We start from the raw sequence: 22,195 nt of genomic DNA, 5'->3' as shown, positions 1-22,195 counted from the left end.
TTACACGGGAGAAATTTCCAGTGGAGCCATCAGTCATCATACACTGGGGGTGGGGGGCAAGTTGTTAGAACTGCAATGAGCAGTTCCCATTTGTCATGAAGCAACAGCTATGGCATGAAGGACGGGGGATTTCTGACGCTGAAACCAATAACTGAGACCTCACACAAACCAAAGCGTTTCTCTGAGTTTCTGTCTTTCATCAGGAAAGCAGGGATAATGATGTCTTCCCTACAGAGTGGTTCTGAAGATTTAACAATGGCTTAGTTCTAAGTGCCTATGGTATACAAGACACCCATACCCTCAGGCTAGGTAGGCACACACAGCCTCCTGGCTCTTGTTTCTAACTCTTGTCATCTCTGGACAAAAGAACATCTCCCCACGGTCCCCTGAAGTATCTTACTTATGGCACCTGCCACATCTGCAGAGAGAGGAGGTCTAAGAGGATGGTGACAACTGCCAGTGTGGAAGTCATTAAAGTTCTTGGCCTGGAAGTCACCAGAACTCCAGGTTCTTCTGTGCCTTTCTGCTTCGTGTTATACCATAAAGCTCTCAGCTACAAAGTTACTTCTCATTGCATGCTGATTGCTGAAGTCCTAGACATTACTTTCTGTTTCAAAACCCAGGGAAGCAGGAGAGCATGATGGACTGAGGGGCTGAGAAAGAAAGGAAGGGAAGGAAGCAGGACTAGCAGACACAACAGAGGCAGGCAAAGCAGGGACATAGTGTTACATCTTAGAAAAATTCTCAGAAGCCACACAAAATACTTCCCATAGCTATTATTGGGCCATAGCTAGTCCCATGATTATGTGTAAAGATCTAGTAAAGACAGTCTCTGGTCTTGGTGAAGCACAACTCTAAACAGATTATAGTGAAGGAAAAGACAACTGGTGTGCTTAATGACTGACAACAGCATCTTGACAATCAGTTTACTTTAATTCTGAGTACATCACACCAGCAAGGAGAGGTGGACAGCCAAGTGGCCGACCTGCCTCCCTACTCAGAACCCTCCCTTAGCATCCTTGAATCTTGCTGGTTTAAACCCTTACTTCCAATCCACGTTCTTATGCTGTAGCTCCAGGCCTTTTGCGGAGCTACTATACTGATCTTGGATCCCAAACTATAACCATGTACTGTGACTTTAGCATCCCCCCCCCACTTCTTCTGGATCTGCACTGACCTTTGATCTCTTGACTTCATCTTTCATGTGGCATTTAGGGAAGGGACTTGTAATCTAGGGTACAAGTTGTAAGGGGAAGAATTTCTTACAATTGTATACAAAATAATGTGTATATCTACACCTTTTACCTGGAGAGCGGGACTATAGCTTTCCCTAGGATTCCTAAAGGGGTCTCTGATCCAATTAAGTCAAGATCTAGGGTAACCCTCAAAGCCTTTCATAAGAGTACAGATACAGGGAGACTCCTCTCACTCTAATTACAAATATGACCCAAAATGGAAAGCAAGCTCAGAAGTATCTGGAACAAACCATCTCATTTGTTCATTTCTCAGATTATGAATCAACATCCATGACCAGTAAACTTTGCAAATGTATAGTTTTCCTGGCATATACTACATTTGTCCTTCAAAAGGTTTCTCTCAACTTCTGAGAAAGAAAAGAAATAAGCAAAAATTTGATAGTCAGTATAATATTAGCTGTGAGATAACTGGTCCCCCAGGCCAAGGCAGAGACCCTCAAACAAGATGCATCTCAAAGCAAGGTCCGATTGCTGGATTCACCCTAGTAAGTGTCCATCTCAGGCTTGAGAATGGTGTTTCATATCATCTTTGTCTCCTCCAACCCTAGGGGACTGTGAAGCACAGAACTCTATAGCTGAACAAAAGCTTAGGAATCACATGCCCAACATAGATAAGGACTCCGAATTACATGAGACAAGTTGGTCTCCTGACGGAGCTCTAGACTCTTACCTGTCCTGAAAGCAATGGCCATGTTCTTGGTCCTTAGCAAGGAAGACTGATGATTCATACAAATGTGAGGGCTGAGTTGATTCTATCCTGGAACACACGTCACATCAACTCCTTGGTTTTAGGTCCCACACATTCTTCTTCCCCAATATGGTTCCTACTTGACCATCTAATGCTGACTTGTCTTTAACTCAACTTTCATCCAGTCCTTGAGATGATTTTGCTATTGTAGTGTGTGACTCCACTGTTCCTTTCCTTGACCTAGGGAGATTTCTTGATGGTATTTGATATTGTGAAATCTGAGCACACAAACTACCACCAGTACCTCTTCACCATGCAAACATTTTGACCATCCCAGCATTTTCAAAAGTCACTGGAACCATAGATAATACATTTGTTCAACAATGTGGAGGTGCAACCCATGAGTTTGCCTCTTACACTCAGCATCCCAGGCTAAACCAGGAACCCTTCTCTTCTTCTTCCTTTATCAGGCCATCAGACATGAGGGAGTGTTGGTTGCTACGGTGATGGGGCTCAGAGCAGAACCAAAGCATGAGTGTGACCTCCAGAGGTGATGGTAACTGAACACATGTTTTCCAAGGGTCTTCCTCCCGAGTTTTCAGGGGACTCCCCATCAAGAAAAATGGACGTACTCCTTTTGAAACAAAATCCTTCTCCTCCCACCAGACACATCCCCCGAGGATCCTGTTGGGTCTTTTTTGTCCTCTTGTACAGTCACGTGATTAAAGTGACTGCTTTTATTTCCTCCTGATTAAAGCTTAGTGGCTTCACCTGTGTTTTACGTATAGCAATGGTTATCTCATTCTTGCAAATAGCTTTTCTAAATCATGAAGCAAGATTCCCATTAATCTTTGGCATTGGTATTCAACCCCAAACCCCTAAATGGTGGCAATGCCTCCTGTATCACTTGGCTAGGTTAGCCTAGGCATCTCTTTTCAGCTAGGATGGTCTTGGCTCAGCCTGCAGACATCAAAGAAGTTCAAGCCAAAGCAAGAAAAAGAGCCTCAGAGTTTAGTAAACATATTCTGTCTTCAGGCTCAATTTTCTGTGAATGGTCTTCCTTGACTTGTCTTGGACCCTGTTTAGTACCCTGATCTTGCTGCCATGACTGTCTGACTGTCCTACCAGACAGAGCCACTGCTTTGAACTTTTTTTTTTTAAGAACAAGGATCACTTCATTTACATCTGTTTGTTGGAAGACAAATGCAACCTGCCAAAAGATCTGATACTCACAGTCAGATATGTATGCAAGTTGGCTGTCTTCTTATTATTTATAATTTGTCATTACAAAAATCACCACTACTAAGTATTTTTGACAGATATTGACTCCAGAGAGTTATAGATACATAGTTGTCCTTAGGGGTTATTAGAAGAAAGAACATGTAGATAATTACATTGAGATCTTTAAAACACGGGTCAATATTCCCAATTATCTTCACAGCCAGCTTTCAGATGTTTACATTGTTTCTGAAAGATAGACATTAGCCCTGCCTATGAGCATGAAGCTGGCAGTCCTTTAATAAAAATAAAAATGGTTCAACCAATTGTAAGTAGAAGCTAAAATGCAGTTTTTTTTTTTTTTTCAAATTAACATTTGCACCGCCCTACTAATAGTAATGGCAAAGCCTCTCCTCTGGGCGAACCATATCCGAGACAGGTGTGACTCTTTTGCTGGTAAAATAGCTCATGAAGACTTTCCACCACCTCTCTTGGTAACCCAAGCTGGTTTTTGACACTTTAGGACTGACAACATGTGATTTCAGGAAACAAATCATTTCAGTGGTTTTGAGCATCCATTGGTAGGACCCAACTACAACTGCTGAACCAGTGGTTTGTATTCATCAAATAAGTAAGTTTATTTCTTTGTTTTCCTTCTTCCTTTCATCACCACTCCAGGTTTACATATGAAATTGCACCTGTGTTTGTTCTCATGGAACAGATAACACTTAAGAAGATGAGAGAGATCATTGGATGGTCAAGTAAAGATGGTGATGGGATATTTTCTCCTGGTAGGTTTCTTTTCTGTAACTGATTGCCCTCAATACTGTCAATGTGGATCCTTTCTTCTTTATTAAAATTACTAACATAGGTCAACTATAGAAATTAATGGGTTTCATTATGACATTTGCATATATGCTTATATTACAATAGATTGTAACACTCTGCCTCTGCCTGTGAACCAGCTAACCAAGACTGTGTCTGAGTCATGCTAAAATGCTGCTGTTCTGACAATAGCAAAACTAGGGACCAGTGAGTCTGATTATCAATTAACTGACTTAAGCCCAAATATTGTATCTACTTTAGTCTCTAACTCCAGGTAGATATAATAAAAATCTTTAGGATAAAGACAGCTATTTTGGGAGGCAAGGAGCAGTTATAAATAGTGTTGAAGGCATATGGGGAGTAGGGCAGAAGAAAAAAGAATTCAGTTGTCCAGGCAATTCAAGCAGACCACTGATTTGCCTATTTCATTCTCAGGGAACTGAGGGAATGCCAAAGTGACTAGTCTGTGCTGTCTAGACTTGGGTAGTTATCTCATTTCTTCTTGTATCTTTATTCAGCAAGACATGAGTGAGTTTTTGTCCGTTTAAATAAGCTTAGACCTCTCCTAGACTCACTAACTCAGTCGGGCTTTTCTTTGAAGAGAATACCAAAGTCAGTAACCAAGAGATGCACTTCTTCTTTCTGCGAGCTCCATTACTCTCTTGCCCTGTCTGTCTGAACTCAGGGAGCAGATTCAGCTTTGTTCGGTAAACAGATTACACAGAAGATGGGAGCTGGGAGGCTGTGACTTACTGTGTCTTTGCAGCGCTATTACTGCCTCTGATATTCTATATAGGCTTTGGATAGGCACTGAAATACATGAATCATCTCCAGCAAAACTGCCTACATAGCTTTGGAAATAAGTGTAACCACTTCAAGTCTCATGGCAAAGGGCCAGAGGGAAGTCCTTAAGAGTGAGGAAGCCAGCAAGACTTTCAGGATACCGTCCTTTCCTTTCTTCATGTCCTGAAATACCAGCTCAACCTTTGTGTTAAAGACACAACAGAGCTTGGTGTTTAGTTGTTTTTTGAGACAGGGTTTTTCTGTAGCTTTGGAGGCTGTCCTGGAACTTGCTCTTGTAGACCAGGCTGGCCTCAAACTCACTGAGATCCACCTGCCTCTGCCTCCCGAGTGCTGGGACTAAAGGCATGGGCCACCACCGACAGCTTAAATAATTTAGTTTTATTTTATTTGCATTGGTGTTTTTTAGGCATGCGTATCGTGTGAGGGTATCAGATTTGTAGTTACAGACAGTTGTTAGCTGCCATGTGGGTGCTGGGAATTGAAATTGAACCCGGGTCTTCTGGAAAAGCAGTCAGTACTCTTAACCACTGAGCCATCTCTCCAGCTCTCGCCTTTAATCCCAACACTTGGGAGGCAGAGGCAGGCGGATCTCTGTGAGTTCGAGGCCAGCCTGGTCTAAAGAGTGAGTTCCAGGACTGGCTCCAAAGCACCAGAGAAACCCTGTCTCGAAAAACAAACAAAACCACAACAGAGCCCCAGCAACCTCACACTATGTCTACTTGTTGACAGGTGGAGCCATATCCAACATGTACAGCATCATGGCTGCTCGCTACAAGTACTTTCCAGAAGTTAAGACAAAGGGCATGGCAGCTGTGCCCAAACTCGTCCTCTTCACCTCAGAACACGTGAGTTGGAGACTCTGGCTCAGGGAATGTGGTGTTTCTTAAGGGACTATCTAACTTTTAACCTCAAGTCTCTATTTGTTGTAGAGTCACTATTCCATAAAGAAAGCGGGGGCTGCACTTGGCTTTGGCACCGACAATGTAATTTTGATAAAGTGCAATGAAAGGTAGGCAGCGGGAAGTGAGCGTTGGGTTTTTGATGTATTAAATGTGCTCATCTGTTAAATTTGTTTTATTGTGCTTAAGGACTGACTCAGTACAGTGTGCCAAGCTGCTAATGGCCTGTTGAAAATATCCAATTAAATTACTTTTTGCTGCTGATGATAATGGATTTTTTTTTCTTGTATAATCTTGTTGATTCTTTATTTTAATTTCTTTCCTTTTATAACAATTACAGGGGGAAGATAATTCCAGCTGATTTAGAGGCCAAAATCCTTGAAGCCAAGCAAAAGGTATGTGTGATTTGGTACATCTGAAACTTCAATAAATTTTTTTTTTTAGTGATTTGTTTCTGACCTACACAATGAAAAAAAATTGATAATAGGATAATTTTATTTCTAAGACTCCTATCTCAGATATTCCCTTATTTCCAACTTATTTCCAGCCTTTAGCCTCAAGGCCGAGTCTACAAGGAGTGAGTGTGTGTGTGTGTGTGTGTGTGTGTCTGTCTGTCTGTCTGTCTGTCTGTCTGTCTTTCTGTCTATGTAAAATGAAGAATTCAGTCATTAGATCACCATATATCAAGCAATTAGTTTGATGTTCTTCAATAAATCAGCTACCTGGGATTCAGAAAAATTCAGCCAAATTGAACTTTTTGTCTGTTTCTTGTTAGATATAATCTCATTTTAATAAGTACAAGTTTATCTTGGGACTCTGTTTAGGGAAGTGCTTCCATGCCCCACAGATGGCTCACAGTACTTGACAAATCCAGCTCAAAACAAACAAAACAAACAAACAAACAAACAAAAAACCCCAAAACTCTATTAAAGAAAGCAATTTCTTAGAATAGATGAATCCCCAGGGCCCTGCCATGCAGCTTCCAGGCCATGAACCACCACACAGAAGTCTGGTTACCTTCTTGTCTGATTGAAGCTGCTTCCTGAGGCCTCAAAAGAACCAGACAGATGGAGTCTTACTGACCACGAGCTGAGCTCTCAGACTCTCTGACACTGATAGATCTCCTCGCCCTGTCCCAGCTCTTTCCTTCAGTTCTCTGCTCTCCTGTTTTTCATGTCAACATCTCGGCACAAGTCAGTATGTCAGCATTCACAGCTGTAGACTACTACTATAATTATGTGGATGTATGTGCATCTTCATGTATGAGCAGGTTTGAATGCATGTATGTCTGGAAGCCAGAGGACATGCATCTTCAAGTGTCCTTCCTAGACACACGTTTATCTGAGACAAGGTCTCTCCCTGGCCTGAAATCTACAAGGCTAGGTTGACGGACCAGCAAGCCTCCAGATCCAGCTGTCTCCACTTAACCAGTTCTGAGATTACAAACATGCACCAACATGCTTGGCTCTTTCAGTGGGAATTCTGAGGCTTGAACTCAGGTCCTCATGCTTTCAAGGCAAGCACTTTACCAACTGAGCTAATTCCCCAGTCCTTATATCCACCTCTAAAAAAAAAAAAACCCAATGTTCGAGTTTAATTGCAATATCAAAACACTTAGACCAACACATGGCCCCCATAGAGAACAGCATCCAGATGACATTCAGTAGTGAAGTAGATGGGTAAATCCAAATACTAATTTTTCCTTTGGTTTTTGTCACATGATGTATTTTATATATTTTGCTTAATTTTAAGTTTGTTGTGTTAGAATTCTTTTTCTACTTGCTCCATATTTTGTTCCCAGCACCCCCCCCAAAAAAAATGGCCCAAAGTAACCCTGTTGAATGAATGAATAAATTTTCTATCTGTGGTCTCTGATCCACAGCAGCTTGGCTCACTGTTAGAAATGAATATTGTTGCCTTCCACTTCCCATAGAAATGAGCAGATGAGGAAGGTTAAAAAGCACATAAAAGGGGCCTGGAGAGACGGCTCATTGGTTAAGAAGGCATACCATACCACTCCTCCACTGAACAAGGGTTTGCTCCCAGCATCCACACCAGGCTTATAGCCACCTATAACTCCAGTTCGAGAGTGTCTGAAATCGTTTTCTATGCTCTAAGGGCACTGCCGCACGCATGCGCGCACGCGCGCACACGCACACACACACCAATAAATAAATAAATAAACTTTTCTTAAGAAATAAATCATCTATTTCTTTCCCCTATAGGGATATGTTCCCCTCTATGTCAATGCAACTGCAGGCACAACCGTTTATGGCGCTTTTGATCCAATACAGGAGATTGCAGACATTTGTGAGAAATACAACCTTTGGCTCCATGTAGACGTAAGTGTCCTCGTTCATACACAGCCCTGTCATGTCAAGGGGCAGAAACTGCACCACTTTCCACTTTACCTCCAGCTGCTCTGAACACCCTCCCTGGCTCTTTCTGCACACGTTTGCCCCTGCTTGCCCCCACTCCTCAGCCAGCCATTCATGAGCAGTACCCGCCACAGAACCTGGTCACCCTCTGGGATTCATCCCGGGTCCTTACTGGCCGATAGCTGTCTGGTGTGACGAGCAGTGCCTCCCCTGGTTTTCTTTTTTATTTGGATGAATGGATGAAAAGTAAAATATAGCTGATTTTCAGAGAGAGAGAAAACAGTGAGACATAACATACAGAAAGCGGCCATGAGTCTGAACACTCAGTCACCTGCCCACATCCCCATCTGTAACGCTTCTAAGGAGGTTGCCTATCTGCATGTGGGAAAATAAGGACGTACACAGAAGACATGAGCAATCATGAGGGTTAGCTCCAGAGTTTCCAAGCAACAGCCAAGCGTGCACTCCTACACATGTGATGGGAACCTTTTGTTTTCTTCTTGCTTTCTCCCCGTCCTTTCTCTTACTGGATGTAATTTCTTGGAAATAGATGATAGGCGAATCTGTCCCACTGTTCAACAAATGGCTGGCAAAGGCTGTGTTGTGCCCCATGCTATGCCAGGCTATACAGTAAAACAGATACTGTGGTACCCATAATAGTGTCTAGCTATGACGGGAGCTTTGTGGACCCTCTAAACTCAGCAGGTGTTGGTGCTTTCTGAGTTTTTCAGAGTTGTTTTGGAAGAAGCAGGTAGCCTTTTAAACAGCCTTCAGTACCTCCATGGCAGTGGAGAGATGTGTATTGGGCTCAGAGAATCCCTGGCTGCCCACAGTACTTTAAGCCATTTGGGACTTGATCTGCAGCCACCACAAGCTCCACCCACATTTTCTAGATCACTAAGACATTCTCTGGAGGAAGTTTATATGAAGAAATGGCAAGTGATGGAGAGCCTGTCATCTGTGCAACTAGAACTGTCAGTGTGGACTTATTCCATAGGTTATCCTTTGTGTAACCTTGGCTGGCCTGGGATTTGCCATGTAGGCATCAATGGCCTCAAATGCAGAGAGCTGCCTGCTCTGCTTCCTTAGTGCTGGAATTAAAGCCATGCCCAGCTTGATTTTAGATTCTTCAGCATCACAGCTCCTCTTGACTCTTTTCTGTCATTACAGGCTGCCTGGGGTGGTGGACTGCTCATGTCCCGGAAGCACCGCCACAAACTCAGTGGCATAGACAGGTACAGTGGACTTGGTAGCCTTCCCTCATCTGCGTCTGATACACTATCCACCTCGGTCCAGCCCCTCCACTTCCAACCTTGACATCAGCCTTAATTCCCCCAGCCCTGATGTTTTTCAGTGGTAGAACTCAATCCGACTAGGCAAACTTTAGCCTGCCTGGACCTTTTGAGTGTTTCCTGCCTGGTTTATTTCCTAGTCAAATGAGTCCTCAGTTCACAATTGCAGGTGCCTAGGGAGGGGACAGGCAGCCTCTGATTCCTTCAGCTCCTCCTCAGTAAGGTAACTGATGACTGACATACCCAGCTCCTCTGACTGATCTCAGTAGCTATGGCAAAAGACAGGAAGCAAGAGTGTAGAAAAGAATGTCTCAGGCAGTGGGCATGGTCAATTCAGAGACCCAGAGACATGACTCCTGACAATCTGGAGGACAATGGGCATGGAGCAAAGCAAGAGAGTTGGAGAGCAGGCCAGTAAGAAAACTGGGCCAGGCAAGCTCATCAGAACACTCTCCTAGCAACAGCTCCAGAGTCGTAGCTGCTGTTGAGCCTGTCCCTTCTGTCTCTTTTGGAACGCCATTGTCAACATGAGACTGGCTTGGGAAAGATGAAAGGTAGGGCCCTATAATTCAGAGGAAAATATACTAAATGTAGATGAGCCAGCCCAACTGTACTTCAGACTCCTCAGAGCGTCCTTATAGTCTATCCTTGGATCCAGGAACAGATGACTGACAGGAGACTTGTTCTCTTTTTACATTAAAGCACAGATGTCTTCCAAGGGGACCCAAAGCTACATCATGTCCTGTTTCCTTCCACTTGCAGCAGCAGAGAACCATTTGCTTCCCAGCTTCAGGACATTCAGAAAATCATTTTTAAAGACATTTTATGAGATCTAAGTATAATTCTTAATGGCTTGATATGCAGTAGCAATGATGAAATTGGCTAAGTTCATTCATGCCTTTTAAATGTGGCTTGACAGGGACTCTTTTCTATGATATCAGCACTTGGCCAACCTTACCAGGGATTCCTCCCAGGTCTCTTTCTCTATTTCATGAGGCTTCCTTTTTGTGCATGTAAGGGAAATGTTCTTTAACCTCTGCACCCTTCTTGAAACTCAGTACACACACACACACACACACACACACACACACGCACGCACGCACGCACGCACGCACGCACACCACAAAGGACCAAAGGAAGAGGTTAAAAACCCACAGCAAGGGCTTAGCACCGGGAGAGCACAGACAGTATAATTCCAAGGCAGTTGTGTCATCAGAGGCAACACTCTTCTCAGGTATTAAAATGCACAGTCCAGCTGTGGCCAAAGCCATCAAGAAAAGGCTCTGCAACTCACTGGAGCAAATTTCCCGAGTCTGAATCATTATACATCACACTCAGCTGTTTCTGTAATGTCCTAGCTAGTGTGCTTCTTAGTCATCTAATTGTGTCTGACAGAGTGATGCAGTTGCTAGGAGACCACACTTGTTAAGTGAGCATTGCAGCCGAGACTGGCAAAAAACCATGCTCGTTTCTCACTTAATCGCCACTGCTAGCTAGTCCGAGTCTCTGGCAGTGTGGCTGATCACGGCACTCAGTAGCGCCATCAGCAGGTAGTTCCTCATCACCAGCCCTTCTTTAAATCAGGACATTAGGAAGAAGTCCGTGGCTATTGGCTAGAAGGAGGGGCAATCCGGTGTGTGGGTTGTGAGTGTTGGCTCTGCAGAGAACCCTGGGCTTGGACCCTGGGTCCAGCCCCAACCAGCCATGTGACTTTGGCAATGTGATTAACCTATCAGTGCATCAGTTTCTCTGTGTAAACTGGAAGCAATAGCATCACAGTGTTACTGTGTGAGTTACATCTACCAGACCCTGGATAAGCATCACGTGCTTTTTGTTTGTTTGTTTTTGTTTTAATTTTTAGATTTTTATTTTTTATTTTTGCTCTCATTCCAGTTCCCTATCCCTCTCTCCCTTTCTCCCTCCTTCCCATGCCCCATGACCACCCTCCCATCCCACCAATACCCCCCCCCACTCCATAGGGAGAGTGATGCCTTCCAGAAGGAGTCAACAAAATCTGTCAAGTCATTTGGAGTAGGGTCTAGGCCCTCCCTCCTGCCTCTAGGCTAAGGGAGTATCCCTCCATGAGGAATGTGCTCCCAAAGTCCTTTTGTGTACCAGGGATACATCCTGGTTCTCCCAGGCCTTCTAACTAAGACCCATGTTCAGGGTCTGAGTCGGTCCAATGCTGGTTTCCCACCTATCAGTCTGGGGGCCCATTGGCTCCTCCTTGTTCAGGTCAGCTGTCTCTGTGGGTTTCTGTAGCCTGGTCTTGTCCTCCCTCTCTGCATCTGGATTCCAGTTTGCCTCAGTGTTTAGCTGTGGGTGTCTATCAGCTGCTAGATGAGGGCTCTATGATGGCATCACGTGTCTTATGAACGTGTTTTATCCTTTACTCCGTTCTGATGAGGCAGATGTGAATTCTGCAGCACAAATGAGTTATGTAACATACACAAGCTAGGAAATGTCAGGACTAGGATTCAGAATTGCACAGTACACTTGCAAAGCCCGAGTCCTTAGCCACATTTCCAGTCATATGCAGCTAGAGCTCTGAGGACAGTAGGACACATAAAAAGTAAGCAAGTGCAGCTGTTGTTAATAGCCAGTATATAGAACTCAGCAGTGCAGTGCCTTGAGAGACAGCCCAGCATGCATTGCTTGTTGAGGGTCAATTTAGAAGACTGGGCAAGGAAAGCATCTGTGGCCTCAGTGGAGATGGGTAGGGTTTACCTCAAGATAATAGGCTTTTCTCTCCCTTGCTCCAGTCTTCTCAGAGGTTCCTATGTGTCTTCCAGGGCCAGCTCAGTCACCTGGAACCCTCACAAGATGATGGGCGTGTTGCTACAGTGCTCGGCCATTCTGGTCAAGGAAAAGGTTTGTACTCCCTCCAGAGCTGTGCTGGCTGCAAACGCATCTCAAAACTTGAGAAAGGAATGGTTGGTAGCCCCATTATGAGCCTGCAGACTGTCCTTGCCTGCCCTTCCAGCAACCTAACCTATATTTTCCTCTTCAGCTCTTGTTGTCGGCTGCCCTTTGTCTTTGTTCAGTGCTTGGGTCCCTGTTGGTGACAGGCTCTTTAGTGAAATTCTTTGAGTATTCATGTCTGCACAGACCTGAGCATGATTGCATGAGCCACCGAATCAATGAAAACAGACCATGCTCACTGGAACCTACTTTGAATTCTTAGTGGATGTTTGTAGTCTCAAGAGCTGAAAAAAAATTAGATGGAGCAATAAACACAAATCCTGGCTTAGGGCATCAGGGACTCTTAGTCAGGATGCTTCTGTAAGGCCAGCAAAACAACTCGGTGAGTAAAGGTGCTTGCTGACAAGCATGAAGCTCTGAGTTCTATCCCTGGGGCCCACGTGATGGAAGGAGAAACCAATTCCCTCAAATGTCTTCTGATCTCCACCATATGTGCTGTTGTACACATGTGTGCACACATGCAAAATGAATAAGTGTAATTTTTAAGAAAGCTTCTGTAAATGCTTTGGAGACAGATTTTCTTCCTCCCCCACACCCAGTGCACTGATGCTTCATAAACCTGCTGCAGTAGAGGCACTCACTCCAGCCTGTCTCTGTGGGAGTCAGAACCCACACAGGCTCTCCTCTACTTACCGTAACTTCATAGGATGTCTTGCATAAATTGGAAGAGTTGTGGGGTAGTGTTTGGGAGTGGAGGAAGTTCTTCACAGCACTAGCCTTCCCGCCTGCTGAAGTTTGTACTCCAAGCCCTCCCTGCCCAAAATACAACATAATTCCTCCTGGAATCTGACAAACCTCAGAGCACCCACTCCCATCTCCAGATGTCCCTTAGAAACAGTGGAGCCCTTGTGGGCATCCAACACAAAAGGACATTTTCTAACCAGGCAGGGTGGGGAGCAGACATGCAGGTTTTTTTTTTCCCAGAGTGGCTTTAAAGGACATCTGAACTCATGAAAGGCCTCCGAAGAAAGCAGGCATTGTCCCCAAGCCCATCTTTGCACCCACACCTCTGACTGGTGAATGCAGTTGCTTGTGTCTTGATTTCCATGACAGGGTATACTCCAAGGATGCAACCAGATGTGTGCAGGATACCTCTTCCAGCCAGACAAGCAATATGATGTCTCCTATGATACCGGGGACAAGGCAATTCAGTGTGGCCGCCATGTAGACATCTTCAAGTTCTGGCTGATGTGGAAAGCAAAGGTATGAGGGGGAAACCCAGGGGCCGGAACCATGGCTAGCACAGGCTAGCACAGACTGGCTGGTGAAGGGCAGACAGTGATATATTCGCAGGTAATCCACTGCACGTGTAACTGGATCTAGAAAATGGAGTTAACTATATTTTCTTTGTGAACGGAGTAGCTTCTTCCCTGTGTCAACCCTCTCTTCTCTTAGGTTGAATTAACATGGACATTTCTTATTCTTACAATTCTCTTATTACTAAAATTTTGCCAAGATAATGTCTTCCACAACATCTCTTTGTAAATTAAAAAAGTATTTTTTTCTATTTTGTGTATGCGTGTGAGTGTGTGTGTGCCATGGTGTGCAGGTGGCTGCTAGAAGGAAACAAGCAGAAGCTGGTTCCCTCCTTTCACTGTCTGGGCTCCCAGATCAAACTCAGACTGTCAGGCTTGGCAGCAAACACCTTTACCCACTGAGCTACCTTGCCTGTCCTCCACAATTTATTCTTAAGAATTCTAAAATTATTTAGTACAGATATAGAAAAAAAGATATAAACTACCATGTTAGTCTGGAAAGAATTCAGAATTCCTTCATGAGGCACCACATCAAGGAATATATCGGCATATGTGTGCATACATAATTCATATACTCATATGTTTGCATACATACATACACTGCAGTTTAAAGTTCTTCTTAAATAATGGCTATTCCTTGCTAGCACTCCGTGCACTACTCTGGGAGCTGTGTAGTGTGTGCACTGTGTGTGGTGCATGTGTAGATGGGTATATGTGGTGCTTTGTATGTGGCAGTATATATGTACATATGTGTATGATGCTGTACGTGTGTGGTGCTGTCTGTTCATGTGTTTGCGGAACTGTGTGTGTGTGGTGCTGCTGGGATTAGAACTTGATACTTGATTCAGGGGACTCATGTCACTGGACTGAAGTACACTGAGATTACATAATTGCCCTCTTGGGTTACATTTCTGTGTCTAGGATAAAGCTAAAAAAAATATGAGAAAGGAAGTAATGCCTGCCTCTAAAGTATTTTTATGCAGCCCCGTTAAAGGTGGTTTGGATTTCACAGCCTGCATCACACCTGTTGTTTCTATTTACCTTATATTTGTCAATTTTAATAATTTACATAGTACAGGTTCGCACTAACTTTCCCTCCAAACAATCATGCTTTCCAGTAATATCTAGTCAGATATTTATTTCATCTATAGGAAAAACTGGCAGGTGACTAGTTTTCTTCCTCACTGAGTCATCTTGCCTTAAGTCTGGATTTGATTTCTCCCATGAAGTAATTGTAGGCATTTTGAGCATATAAATGCCTTCACCAGCGTAAGAGAAAGAGCCCTGTCATTTTGCACTGCTATAATGACCACATGGCCTGTCTCCATAATTACAGTGTCATTTTGTTTAACAGTGGCCTCTTGAACTGTCCCCTGGAGGCTCAGCCCCTGGGTTGTGGAGGTCAGATCCTGGGGTGGGATGCCTTCACAAGGGAGAGTCCCCAGTGCCACCACCTACAGGGCCTCCTGCTTCACCAGCTCTGGACTCCGCCAGGCTCATCAGCCATCTACAGGCGGCCTCATGCATGTGTTCTCACTAACACCAACCCACTCAGCAGCCTGCACGCCGCTCTGCCAATCAGCCATGCTGGCTTTTGAAATTCATGCTCAGCCAGTTTGTCAGTAGTTAGAGCTAATGCAGTCTTGGGGCATAGGCTGAGACCCATGGCTTCCACACCTGCCTGCTGACCTGTCGCTGGAAGGGAACAACACTGTTCTGTGAAAGGTGGATTGCCTGTGAGGACTGGGGACAGGTTTAGCCAGGTTATATGGCTGGGGAAGATGCCTTCTGTGGCAGTGTCTTTCAAAATACCTGTGATGAAGAATCAGTCGGTAAATCCTTTGACCTACCATGGACCAACATAAAAGTGTTAGAAAAATGAAATGTAAAATACAAAACCCAAGTCATTATTTTCGATTACCATCAATGGGTATGTGTAATTGTTTCTAAAGTTTGTTAATGGAACCAGGAGACGACTCAGCAGGTAGGGGTGTGTTGCCACCAAGTGCTTGAACTCTGGGAGTAACATGGTGAAAATAAAACCTGACTCCCAATAGCTGTCCTCTGACCTTCACACACAGGCACACACAAAAGACACTCACCGGGATGCGAGCATACTCAAACACACACACACAGAGTGAGAGAGAGAGAGAGAGAGAGAGAGAGAGGGCGGGGTAGGGAGAGACAGACAGACAGAATGAAGAAGTTTTTAAGTCCTTAATTTCAACTTCTGTACTCACTCCACCCTGGACCTGCTACAGTTTGTAGACTGGCCTCAGTCCAGGTATGGCACTTCGAGTGCCATGGTCCACAAGCAAACTAGCTAGTGGCTAACTTGTAGGAAGCTAAAACCCTGCTGAGAACATCTTCCAGCAGACCAAGCACAGGTTTCAAAGAGAAAGCGTTTTCTTGCATGCAAGGCTTGAAGAAGCTGTGCACATTTGATTAGATGGTCCTGCCTAACCGTCTCCAAGACAACACTTCTTTATATAACCCATAATCAAGGACTGCATAGCCTTCCCAAATAAACTTCATGGGGAAGTGCAACTTGATATCAACACAATTTTGTTCTTTGAAACAGGGTACTGTGGGATTTGAAAACCAGATCAACAAATGCCTGGAGTTGGCCGAATACCTCTATGCCAAGATTAAAACCAGAGAAGAATTTGAGATGGTTTTTGATGGTGAGGTAGGTGCTCCTAGAGAAACCAGGAGGGGAGTTCCAGAGCTTTAGGGATTGGGGGTCTCATCATCTCACCCAAAACAGCACTTAAACTTCCCCCACTCATGGCCCCTTTCACTCAACATATCTTTACACAACCGCAGACATACAGACATAGACTTTTTTGTAGACATAATGAGGATAAATAGTAAAGGTAACTATTTTAAAGCAACTCTCTGGTAGAAAATTTTGTTATTTATTAAAGACTAACGTAAAATTTCATACTAATGAGATGGGTGCTTTTGTGTATTTTTACACAAAGAATTAAATTTTGGCTGAATATGTGATATTGCAAGATGCAGAGGATCCTTAACATTTTTTTTTTCAGAGTTGAATAAGCTTTTGATTTTGTAATCTTCAACGCAGAGAACCCCGCTTTGCATTAACATATGGTATATGTAGTACAAAATGGCAGAACATCAATAGGAAAATACTAAAAGCCTTTGTTTTCTGTAATTGAACCATATTCTAAAGGCACAGAACACTTTATGTGTCCAGCGAAAACACTGCTGTTCACAGTCTGGACTCTGGGTGGCGCTGTTTCAGGCAGCCTCCCTTGACATTGTGGCACCATACAGCATGAGCACCACAGTTATGAATGATGCATGCTTAAAACCAAGTCTGCAGCGGGGTGACATGATGTAACACAGCATCACCAGCAAGCCCCAGATCTGTTACATATTTAATTTAGAGTTAAGTTTTGATCGTTCTATCATCAGAAGTCTCTTGAAATTCCCGTACTCTCAGTCATACAACCCTGTGACAACGCACAGTTAAAGATGCCGAGCTCTGAAGTACACAGCTCTCAGCCAGCCCTTCATACCTGGAATGTGTCCTGTAGCAGATCCTAACCCTTCAAAGTTCTCCACTCGATCTGGAGTTGGACTCTACCCATGCTAAGTATCTCCCTGGTCTAAGATGCTTGGAGGTCAGGTGCATCCTCACCATTCAAGCCTGGCTCTAAATGAGGCTTTGCTGTTCATGGACTCATTATGAAGAGAGCCAGATAAACTGCCTCTGCCTAGTTTCACACACTCCCCTCTTTATACACAGTAGAGTACCTGTCAGCCCAATGCTTCCTGAGTGCCAGACACTGACTTACATCACTAGCCAGAACAAATACTGTGTCTGCCCTGGTCGAGTTCATAGTTGAATAAAGAAATACGGAATCAGTGCCAGTCCTGATTTAAAAAAAAAAAAAAAAAAGGCCTGTTCATAACCCGCTGTAACCCAGCACCACCCACAGCTGGCATGTGTCTCTTTACACTTGGCGAGATTAACAATGAGAGTCACCAAAGATCACCAGAGTCCCAGGCAGGCACGGTCAACCTGGACGGCTCCTGCACCTCCTCTGCCCGGCTTCCCTTTAGCCCTTTATGTGTGGGTTTACACTTTCTAGTGGAAGACTGAAATGAGGACTGTGATGTCACCAGCTACCTAGAAGCAAACACAGTGCTGCTGACACTGAAGCAGAAAACTGCAAACCTCTTTCACACACACACACACCCCAAAACTCGGAATCAATAGAGTAAGCAAGCAGCTTCCCCCTGCACCAACATCAAAGCACCACGCGTCTCTGAATGACTCAAATGCCCTTGTTTTTAGCGTTTCAAGGCACAAAGGCAGTAGGTTTGGGGATCTAGAGGGTTGGTTGGGGGCTGGGGAGTGAGTAGTCTTGACAGGTGAGTCTGGTGAGCTCTGCTTCCTGCCTGGTGGGTTTGTGCACCCAGCTGCTTTGAAGACATCATTCTAGACCTCTTTCTTTTGGACTGAGGAAAAAGTCAACTTTCTCCAAAAATGCTTCTGGCTTTTGCTCAAGTTCTAATCTTCTTACTTTTGTTTGCTTGATTGTCTCTTGAAATTTCTACAGCCTGAGCACACAAATGTCTGTTTCTGGTACATTCCACAAAGCCTCCGAGGGGTTCCAGACAGCCCTGAGCGACGAGAAAAACTGCACAGGGTAAGGACAAGCTTAGGGTCTCAACTGCCCCATGCTGCTTGCCTTGCTGGGCAGACTGTCCTCCTGCCCCTGTGCTGTTCTCAAAGGGGAAGGATCAAAAAAAAAAAAAAAAAAAAAAGAAAGCCTCAGGATGGGCTTCTGTGTAATGGGGTGGTGCACCTTGATTTATACTTCTGGGGTCTGCAGTGCCCCCTTGCTGCGATTCATACACGATAGGGACCTCTCAAACATGGATTCCCGCCTAGAAGGGTGTTCCTCCTCATCGAGGCTGGATGTGCAGTAGAGGAACGATGAACATCCTTCTTGGAATGTTCTACACTCTACTGTGTCTGTTATTTTTACTAAGTCAAGGTCTACTCGAATGCTGACTCATCTCTGTTGAGTCCTACATCAAGTTTTGTCTATTCAGAGTTGCTGGCATATTTATGTAACACGTTAGGCATGCAACCATCGAACAGATATTTGATAAACCCAATCTGTGGGCCAGACAGTATTTTGGACTCTAGGTCATGCACAACCATAACTTGTAGTGTTGTCTGTCTTTGATCTTTTTTTTTTTTTTTCACTATCACTAAGACTGACATTCAAGATTCAGTTGTCCAGGGCTTTCCAAATGAACTCATAGTTGTGTGGGTTTAGCTGTGAAAAATACTTGGTTCTAGAGGTGCTTTTGCTGTTTTAGCCAAATAGCACAAAGTAAACTGTCACCATTGGTGTGGTGCTGAGTTTGGCTTTATGTTCTCCTTCACAAGGTGGCTCCCAAGATCAAAGCCTTGATGATGGAGTCGGGGACAACCATGGTTGGCTACCAGCCTCAGGGGGACAAAGCTAACTTCTTCCGGATGGTCATCTCCAACCCAGCCGCCACCCAGTCTGACATTGACTTCCTCATTGAGGAGATAGAGAGGCTGGGCCAGGACCTGTAATCCCCTTTGCCAAACCAGGGTCCTCAGCCATGCCCTTTCCCGTCTGGCACCCTTCAGTAGCTGACACACCCCAGCCATTTCGCTGAAGGAAATGGTAATCTCTTGAAGAATATTTGTCACAAACTCACACAAGCTTGTTTGTTAGCATTAGCAGGAAATAATGTCCTTTTAAAAAACTGCACATTAGGAACACAGTATATATGTACAGTTATATATATATACCTCTCTCCATGTATATGTATGTATAGTGAGCGTGGCTTAGTCCTAGACCACAGCATGTTTCCCGTCCCCCAGAGAATTAGCCTCACCTCCTGAAATTATTAAGAGGCTAACTGCAGGACAGATGGCACCCGCACGGCTGTGTCCTAGGGACCCAGGGGTATGCTGCTGGTGGGAGCCTACCTCCCTGTTAGAGCTGTTCCCACCTGAAGGGATGGATGATGAATGACAGAAAGTACCAGTAGATGACAAGTGTCACACCCTCCCTGTTAGTACCCTGCTAGGGGAAATAGTAGCAGAGTCTGTCACAATCGTGCTGTTGCTGTTTTTAGAGATTAATTTGTGTAGACTGTGTATCCCTACCACTGTCTGTCTTAGGTGGTGGTGGTGGGGGGAAGCACTTATAATGGTTTAATTGTATGTCAGTGAAATATTTGCTTATTTATATTCAAATATATACCATGTTGAAGAGGCATCTTGTATTTTCTTCCCATTTGTAATGTATCTTATTTATATATTAAGGAAGTAAGTTCTGAATACTGTTTATGGTATTTTCGTGCATTTGTGAGCCAAAGACAAAAAAGATGAAAATTAGTGAGACTTGCATTTATATTAGAGTGCCCTTAACATAATGATTTAAACTTGTGTGTACTGTCTGGGGAAGAACTCTGATACTGTACATAGAGTCATGTATATGAAATCATGCTTCAGTCACCTCCGCTCTTCTCTTCCCCTGTCTGGCTGTATGTCAGGTGTTCTCAATGCTTTTCTAGTAACTGTTGAATAATAATAACTAGATCTCCTGTGATTTTGTAGTAGGACATGACCAATCTCTGTGACTCGCTTAGCTGAAACCTAAGGCAATGTTTCCGAAGATCTCCGATACACTGGCCAGTCCCACAAGTGTTTTTGAAGAAATGAAACCCACACTGTGCGTTTTAGAGTATGCAAGAAAATATAAATAAATAAACAAACAAACAAACAAATAAATAAATATTCTCCATGGAAAACTTAAACCGTTTCTTTTTTCTTCCAGTCTGTGTTTTAAATATTAAAAAAGGGAGTTCCAGGAACCGCTGCTTGGGATCATCCATGGCCCATTCATTTCCCACTAGCTACTTTGACAGGATGCTCCGTCTCCTGGTTAAGCTGAACCTTTAACCTTCTGTTTTGGCTTCCTATGCCCTTCATCAAGAAAGTCACCGGGTCTATAGATGGATTAGATTTGTTCTTTGTGTCCAGAGAAGGAAAGGCAAACCCTGTCTTTCACCCTCCTGGCTGCTTCTTGGAATTGCATGCCTCATCAGTAAATTAATATTTCCATCCTCTACCTCAGGGATAGTTATGGGCCCCAAGGTTGCCGTGGTGAGTGTGGCAGACAAATATCCCTTTTAGTTTGGACCTTAGATCATCTGTCATCTTTGCCTGTCAGTCAAACAATCACAGCTTCTTGTTATCTGTGCTTGTACAGTGGTTCCAACTTACTTCCTAAAAATGTATTTTTAGTTGCTGGATTATAAGGAAAAAGGGTTCAATTACTGCACTATTCTGTTAAGCTACAAACAGTACCTTACTCGTTAGAACACAGGCTTTGTCTACGGCACATGTGGGAGATAGAGAAGTGACCCTTGTACATAGTACAGAGGTTGATTTAACAAACTGGACCACGGGGAGTGATCAGAAAAACACTTTATTCTTTTTTCAAATCCTGCCTGTGGGTTTCCTCCCTCTGCATTCTGACTTAAATTCAAGCCATTCCCATAGGTTTTCTGGCCTTTCTACAAGAAGGGCCTTATTTTAAAAGAACAGTCCAGTTTCATGAAGAGTGCCTTCAAAAGGCTAGAGGGTTGGCTCAGTGGTTAAGAGCACTAACTGCTCTTCCAGAGGACTGAGGTTCAATTCCCAGCACCCACGTGGCAACTCACAACTGTCTGTAACTCCTAGTTCTGACACACCCACACGAACATATATGCAGGCAAGACATCAAAACACATAAATTAAAATAGGAAAGAGTGTGTGCTATCACACCCAGAAATGTAATAAAAAGAAAGTGTCTTTAGAGTGGTGTGCAGGATAGAGCTACTCTCTGCTCCCCCATTCTGCCGTTGTTTCAGGCTGCAAGCTCCTAGCAGAAAGGTGATAGGGGATGCTGGTGTATTTTCTCTTATAGGTCAGGCCTGTAGGAAGAGAGGGCTAATGTGACAAAGGAATACTTTTTTAAAGATGTTTTTAAATCATTTTGAATTATGAGTAGGTGTGGGGGCAGGGAGGAGTTTGTGCACATGAGTGTGCATGCACCAGGGAGTCAAAGGCACAGAATCCTCTGAACCGGAGTTGCAGATAACTGTGAGCCCCGCCCCCCAGCCCCAGTATGTGAATGCTGGGCACCCAACTAGTAAGAAAAGCAGCATTCACTCTTAACCAATGAGCCATCTTCGAGCCAACAAAGCCATAATTTTAGCAAGCTGTTAAAATGACATCTGGCATTAAGTCTCCTGGACCACAAAGGATGTTTTTGTTTGGTTTTTAGTGGGACAATTTAGGAGTGGAATTAAGGAGACATTTTAAAATTAAGGCAAACTCATTCTTTACACTGTTCTGTGTGCTGTTGACAAACCCATTTTGTCTGTCACTGATGGCATGACCAAAGCCCACCCCTTGTGTCTTCCTCTTCTCAAAGCCTCTGGAGTCCTGCATGAGGGCCCCTTGAGTTCTGCCCCCCCCCCAAATGCATATTCATGCTATTCTCTGTAGCTTTCAAGTGTGCTTC

The 22,195-nt window shown here is 44.1% G+C and overlaps 1 protein-coding gene and 1 non-coding gene across 2 annotated transcripts in view; one reads left to right on the top strand and one right to left on the bottom strand.

Annotated features, from left to right (window-relative positions):
• Positions 1 to 19,783, top strand: part of Gad1 (glutamate decarboxylase 1) — a 37,633-nt gene extending 17,850 nt beyond the window's left edge. The window contains exons 6-16 of the mRNA XM_051184511.1: positions 3,841 to 3,953; positions 5,521 to 5,636; positions 5,721 to 5,800; positions 6,031 to 6,085; positions 7,916 to 8,032; positions 9,239 to 9,303; positions 12,153 to 12,231; positions 13,396 to 13,545; positions 16,180 to 16,287; positions 18,191 to 18,280; positions 19,033 to 19,783. Coding sequence (XP_051040468.1) covers positions 3,841 to 3,953; positions 5,521 to 5,636; positions 5,721 to 5,800; positions 6,031 to 6,085; positions 7,916 to 8,032; positions 9,239 to 9,303; positions 12,153 to 12,231; positions 13,396 to 13,545; positions 16,180 to 16,287; positions 18,191 to 18,280; positions 19,033 to 19,206 — 1,147 coding nt within the window. The 3' untranslated portion in view covers positions 19,207 to 19,783. The remainder of the gene's footprint in view (positions 1 to 3,840; positions 3,954 to 5,520; positions 5,637 to 5,720; positions 5,801 to 6,030; positions 6,086 to 7,915; positions 8,033 to 9,238; positions 9,304 to 12,152; positions 12,232 to 13,395; positions 13,546 to 16,179; positions 16,288 to 18,190; positions 18,281 to 19,032) is intronic.
• Positions 7,165 to 7,237, bottom strand: Trnas-uga (transfer RNA serine (anticodon UGA)). The gene has a single exon. It is a non-coding gene; the product is annotated as a tRNA-Ser (tRNA).
• Positions 19,784 to 22,195: the final 2,412 nt, after the last annotated feature.

The sequence above is a fragment of the Phodopus roborovskii genome, unplaced genomic scaffold (assembly GCF_943737965.1).
Source record: "Phodopus roborovskii unplaced genomic scaffold, PHOROB, whole genome shotgun sequence".
In the NCBI taxonomy this organism is placed as follows: domain Eukaryota; kingdom Metazoa; phylum Chordata; class Mammalia; order Rodentia; family Cricetidae; genus Phodopus; species Phodopus roborovskii.
This window is presented reverse-complemented; position numbering and strand designations above follow the sequence as displayed.